Source organism: Labeo rohita, chromosome 11 (assembly GCF_022985175.1).
Source record: "Labeo rohita strain BAU-BD-2019 chromosome 11, IGBB_LRoh.1.0, whole genome shotgun sequence".
Lineage (NCBI taxonomy): Eukaryota > Metazoa > Chordata > Actinopteri > Cypriniformes > Cyprinidae > Labeo > Labeo rohita.
Window position 1 is genome coordinate 18207625 of NC_066879.1, and position 6584 is coordinate 18214208.

The following is a 6584-nucleotide window of genomic DNA, read 5'->3' on the forward strand; positions in this document are numbered from 1 at the left end:
TTAGTTAAATTCTAATTAATAACAATAATTGATTAAATATATTTGACAATGTCAGTTGGAGTAGTAATAAGAGTAGTGTGTGTATGTGTGTGTATATATATGTATACACACACACACACACACACACACACACACACACTACTACTACTACTATTATGCAGAGTTCATGAGTTAATTTGTAAAAACAGAACTGTTTGTAACAATTTCAAAAATAATGTTTCTTTTCATTAATTAACAAGTACAGTAACAAAGTACAGTTGGGTTATTTTGATTAAGGGAAAATAAAAACATGAAAACATAATAAAAACATGATTTTTGAAAATATAGATAGATATAGATATATACACACACAGACGTGTGTTTATATTATTTATAATATATTGTTATACTTAATTGTGTTTTTAATATGTTTGTATTTGTATTTTTTATTAATTTATTTTTATTTATTGTTATTATGTTTATAATGTATTATTATTGGCAGTAGTAGCAGTATATGTAAGTTTTTATTGTGTACATTTGTATATATGATATTTTATTATTAATAATATATATTTTTATACTAATACTACTATGCTAATAGTGTTTTTATTGCATGTCTGTATTTTGTTCAGTTACTGTAGTATTTATCTATAATATATTATAATAATTATTATTATTATTCATATTATTATTAGAAGTAATATACTTAATTGATTTATATTGCACTATTTTAATAACATTTTTTAATTTATTATTATTTCTGTACTTTGTGTTTTATTGCATATTTGTATAGATGTATTTTATTCTATTTATTTATAATGTATATTATTATTATTGTGTTTGTGCTTTAATATATTTATAATAATAATAATAATAATAATGTTTTTTGTTGTTATACTTGTGTTTTTATTACATGTTTGTATGTCTGTATTTTAACATTCATTTTTATTATTAAAATAATTTTATTAAAATCTGTATTTTTATTTATAATATATTGTTTTTGTTGTGTATGATTGTATATATGTTATAATAATAATAATAATAATGTTATACTTAATTATGTGTTTATTACATGTCTGTATATATGTCTGTATTTTGTGCTTTATTATTATTAGTAGTAGTATAAGTAATTGATTTATATTGCAATATTTTATGCATTTATAAGAATAATTTATTATTATTTCTATACTTTGTTTTCATTGCATATTTGTATACATGTATTTTATGTATTTATAATACAGTACTATAGTATTATTATTACGTATGTTTATATGTTTTTAATTATTTGTTTTTATTATTATTGTATATATGTTTGTATTTTTATTATTAAAATAATTTTATTGTTAAAATCTGTATTTTTTATTTATATTATTAATTATTTTATTTATTTATAATATATGATTGTTATTTGGCTATTGTTATTAGTAGCATTTAAAATGCATTATTTAATTAATTTATAATTTGTTATTGTTGTTTTTGCTGTTGTTATTCAGTATATATCAGTGTTAGTTCCATACTGTTCCATAGTTGAAGTGTAGCTGCAATGTAGCGTCTGTCCATTACGCTGCGCTGTAGCGCAAACACACACACGCAAACTATCAGAGAAGAAGAGCTGCAGGAAGCATGTGTTTGTGAACATGTGAGTGGCAGCCAAGCAGTACTAAATTTCATAAAAACAGTTAGTTTTATGCTCCATCATGTCGTCTTTCTTTATAAAGAAAAAGGTTATCTCTGCGGCTACCAACAAAGGAGATTTAAAAAGAAAGGTACGTCTATATCTAGCTGAGAATGCACTGAGAAATAATATTTTTTCTTTTTAGCTTGCATGATGTTAGTTGATGCTATTTTTTTCTAATACTGTAAAAAACAATAACATTTATATCGATATTATTATTTTGCATTTCAAGAGTAAAACAGATGATGGCAAAGGCAGATCAAAGAAGTTTAACAAGCGAAGGGATGAAGAAATATCGAGTGACTCAGAAAATGAAAGGTAACTGATCTACTGCAATTATGCTGAATGAACGCTGTGGTCATGTTGTTTTTCTTAAAAAAGTAAAATCACCGGTGTCTTTCTTCTACAGTGCTGTTCCAAACAGAAAACAACAAGAAAACGAAGACGACGAGATCGAGGAGACGCCGCAAGAGAAGAAACTTCGCCTGGCCAAACTGTACCTGGACCAGCTGAGAGAGGAAGGTTTGTGTAAAATGTGAAATCAAGCATTCACACAAAACTTAACGATTGTTCGCTGAACTTGTTTTCGTTGTGCTGTCATTGGCAGAGGACAAGACAGCCGAGCAAGAATCATTTGAAGCGGATCTCATAGCTGGAAGACTTCAGGAGGATGTGGTAGGTCCACACTTTTACAACACTTTTTACTTTTTGTCAATTAAATGTATAAAATAGATTGAGAAAAACTACTTTTATAATGTAGAGTAAGTTAGTTTTTAAATTATAAAACGCTGTGACGTAAATAATGCATTTAATATGTGTGAAATACCGTTAAATCACGTAAAAACATAGAAAAACAGGCTTTAGTGGATTAGTTCACTTCCAGAACAAAAATTGACAGATAATGTACTCACCCCTTTGTCCTCCAAGATGTTCTTAACTTTTTCTTCAGTCGTCAAGAAAATTAAAACTTCCAAAATGCAGTTTAAATGCAGCTTCGAAGGGCTCTAAACGATCCCACACGAAGAATAAGGGTCTTATCTGGCGAAACGATTGGTTATTTTCAAAAATAAATTACAATTAATATACTTTTTTAATCTCAAACGCTCGTCTTGTGTGGCTGTGTGTGAACGGTTTTTTTCGACAGTTAGGGAACGTTTAAAAACTCTTGTCTTTTTTTCTCCTCCAACTTTAAAATTGTCCTACATCGCTGCAGAAGTACACAAAGTTTACATGCAAAGAAGCAAAAAAAGACCCTTCACAAAAAAAAAAAAAAAAAAAAAGATAAAACAGTGATGTAGGTTGACGATTTTGAAGTTGGAGGAGGAAATGAGACGGGAGTTTTTAGACGTACCCTAACTGTCATGAGCGGAAAAAACAGAGTGTACACAGAGCTAGGGGAGAGGAGCGTTTAATGTTAAAAAGTATATAAATTGTAATTTTATTTTTAAAAAATAACAATCGTTTTGTTAGATAAGACTCTTCAACTGGGGTCGTTTAGAGCCCTTTGAAGCTGCGTTTAAACTGCACTTTGGAAGTTTAATTTTGGGGGCACCATAGAAGTCCATTATATGGCAGGAAATCCTTAAGGATTTTTCTTAAAAAACAGTTTCTTTATGACTGAAGAAATGAAGACATTAACATGGATGACGAGGGGGTCAGTACATTATCTGTAAATTTTTGTTCTGGAAGTGAACTAATCCTTTAACACTGACGTTAGATAAGTTAATTTTTTTTTTATTATTATTTTTTTTTTTTTTAGTTTAAACGTGTATTATTTAAAAAAAAAAAAATTAACTTAAAACTGTTTGTTACTTCGAAAGATGTTATATATGGCTACATTTTTTTCACGTTTTTATTTATAAGGCCATTATATTAAGTTAATGTTATCCCATAATCACTTGTTTTTATTCATCCTCCTCAGCTGGAACAGAAAGGCAAACTGCAAAGACTGATAGCCAAAGAAGTGAGTGGTGTTTTCGTTAGCTGCTGTGCATATACTAGATCTTTGTTTGCCGCTGTTACTTACTTCTGACATCACCGTGATGTTTCTTTTAGCTCATAGCTCCGGACCCAGCAGAGATCAGGTTGTTGAGAGGACACAAATTATCTGTCACATGTCTCGTTATCAGCCCAGATGAGAAATACATCTTTTCCGCGAGCAAAGACTGCTCTATTATCAAATGTGAGTCTGACAGGTCAACTTCACTCTGTTTTAATATTATTAGCTTGTGTTGTATAGTATGTGTAAACTTCTTTTTTTTTGTAAACTTCTGAATGTATGATGATTATGATCTGCAGGGGAGGTGGAGAGCGGAAAGAAGGTGCACAAGATCGCAGGAGGACGGAAGGGAACAGAGGCACGTCATGTGGGACACACCGCTCACATTCTCTGTATGGCCATAGCATCTGATGGGACATACCTGGTGAGAGCTGGAATTCATTGCCTCATTATTTAACACTTTTTTTTAAATTTTGTATATTTTTTAAAATAATTTTTCCTCCTTGGTCAATAATTTGTGCATAGTTTAGTAGTTAAAATTTAGTAATGATGCTGAAAATTCAGCTTTGCATCAAAGGAATAAATTACATTTTAAAATGTATTAAAAATAGTAAACAGTAATTTTAAATCACAATATTATTTTAAAATATTACAGTATTTTTAACCAAATAAATGCATTGGTGTCAATAAGGAACAACTTAAAAAAAAAAAAAAAAAACACTTGAATGGTAGTCTGTGTGTATTTATATATACGCATTTCATATACACTACCAGTCAAAAGTTTTTGAACAGTACGATTTTTTTTTTCTCAGAAGTTTTCGCAAAAGTCTCTTCTGCTCACCAAGCCTGCGTTTATTTAATCCAACGTACAGCAAAAACAGTAAAATTTTGAAATATTTTTATTTAAAATAACATTTCTATTTGAATGTATTTTAAAATATAATTTATTCCTGTGATCAAAGCTGAATTTTTAGCATCATTACTGTTGTCTTCAGTGTCACATGATCCTTCAGAAATCATTCTAATATGCTGATTTGAATGTTCAAGAATTATCAGTATTTAAAACAGTTGAGTACATATTTTTTCAGGATTCTTTGAATAGAAAGAGATTTTTATTTATTTTTTTAGCAGCAAATCAGAATATTAGAATGATTTCTGAAGGATCATGTGACTGGAGGAATGATGCTAAAAATTCAGCTTTAAAATCACAGGAATAAATTACACTTTAAAATGCATTCAAATAGAAATGTTATTTTAAATATATTTTAAAATTTTACTGTTTTTGCTGTACTTTGGATCAAATAAATGTAGGCTTGGTGAGCAGAAGAGACTTCTTTAAAAAATCTTACTGTTCAAAAACCTGACAAATTACATAATTTTATATTTATGAATGGTTTCAGTGACTTTTACTGATGTTTTGTGCTGAATTCAGTAATATGGGTGTGCTGTCATCTTTTACTGCCTTGATCATTTTGTTTAATCTGTTACAATTTTTGTCAGTTAATTGAAAACACGAAGTTGGATGCAGTTGAATACATATGCTTTTCTTTGTTTCAAAGGCTAGTGGAGACATGAATAAACTCATCATGATCTGGGATCCCATGACATGTAAACATTTGTACACCTTTAAAGGACACAAAGACACTGTATCGGTGAGTAGAATATCTCATACATATAATATTGTCACTTCAAATGATGATTGTTGACTAAATGTTTGCTCACATTTGACTGAATTCATCTAAACGCTTCTGCTTGAATGTTTCGTCGGCAGGGTTTGGCCTTTAGACGAGGGACTCATACTCTCTACAGTGCGTCACATGACCGCTCAATAAAAGTGTGGAGCGTGGATGAGAACGCTTATGTAGAAACACTGTAGGTACACCAGCTGCTGTGGGTAATATTATAAATGGGAGAGCTGTGCTTCTGAGTGTTCTCAGAATTTATATTTGTTTTTATTCATGTTAGGTTCGGTCATCAGGACGTGATCACCGGTTTGGACTGTTTGAGCAGAGAGAGATGTGTGACGGCAGGAGGACGAGACAGAACTGTTCGAGTGTGGAAAATAGCTGAAGAATCACAGCTGGTTTTTCATGGGCACGAGTGAGTTTGAGTTTGTAGTCATGATTTACCTTTTTTACATTACGTGCTCAAAATGTCTAATAATTCAGGATTTGGGCTTGTTTAAATAAATGGTTAAGATTTATGACATTTTTGTCAGCTTTAAGGATGAATTATCATGATTTCTCTCCATGTCTTCTGTCTATCCAAAGGGGCTCCATTGATTGTATCCAGCTTATTAATGAAGAACACATGATCACAGGTGGAGATGATGGGTAAGACTTTTTCACTTCAGATTTTTACTTAAGGCTGGATTTTCATTATTGCAGTACTTTCATTAAATATTAAATATTAACATTCTACACTATCACTGACTTTCTCAGTTACATTTAATTACATTTTTATCAGGGTTGTTATTGTTAACTAAAGCTAAAACTATTAAAAATTGTTTTCGGTCATTAAAAAATAAAGCTGAAATAAAGTATTTGTGACCCTGGATCACAAAACTAGTCATAAGGGTCAGTTTTTTGAAATTGAGATTTATACTTTATCTGAAAGCTGAATAAATAGGACATACATAGGACAATATTTGGCCGAGATACAACTATTTGAAAATCTGGAATCTGAGAGTGCAAAAAAAGCATGTTGAGAAAATCGCCAAGTGAAGTTTTTAGCAGTGCATAGTACTAATCAAAAATGAATTTTTGATATGTACGGTAGGAAATTTACAAAATATATTCATGGAACATGATCTTTACTTAATATCCTAATGATTTTTGGCATAAAAGAAAAATGGATCATTTTGACCCATACAATGTATTGTTGGTTATTGCTACAAATATACTCATGCTACCCACGACTGTTTTTTGGTCC

The 6584-nt window shown here is 30.0% G+C and overlaps 1 protein-coding gene across 2 annotated transcripts in view; it reads left to right on the forward strand.

Moving 5' to 3' along the window:
* The first annotated feature begins 1565 nt into the window (after positions 1 to 1565).
* rrp9 (ribosomal RNA processing 9, U3 small nucleolar RNA binding protein) overlaps positions 1566 to 6584 on the forward strand; it is an 8770-nt gene continuing 3751 nt past the window's right edge. For both annotated transcript variants that reach the window (XM_051122044.1, XM_051122045.1), the window contains exons 1-11: positions 1566 to 1745; positions 1887 to 1972; positions 2064 to 2176; positions 2262 to 2329; positions 3576 to 3617; positions 3710 to 3836; positions 3953 to 4077; positions 5213 to 5305; positions 5425 to 5525; positions 5619 to 5753; positions 5924 to 5986. In XM_051122044.1, the coding sequence (XP_050978001.1) occupies positions 1677 to 1745; positions 1887 to 1972; positions 2064 to 2176; positions 2262 to 2329; positions 3576 to 3617; positions 3710 to 3836; positions 3953 to 4077; positions 5213 to 5305; positions 5425 to 5525; positions 5619 to 5753; positions 5924 to 5986 (1022 nt within the window). In that variant the 5' untranslated portion in view covers positions 1566 to 1676. The remainder of the gene's footprint in view (positions 1746 to 1886; positions 1973 to 2063; positions 2177 to 2261; positions 2330 to 3575; positions 3618 to 3709; positions 3837 to 3952; positions 4078 to 5212; positions 5306 to 5424; positions 5526 to 5618; positions 5754 to 5923; positions 5987 to 6584) is intronic.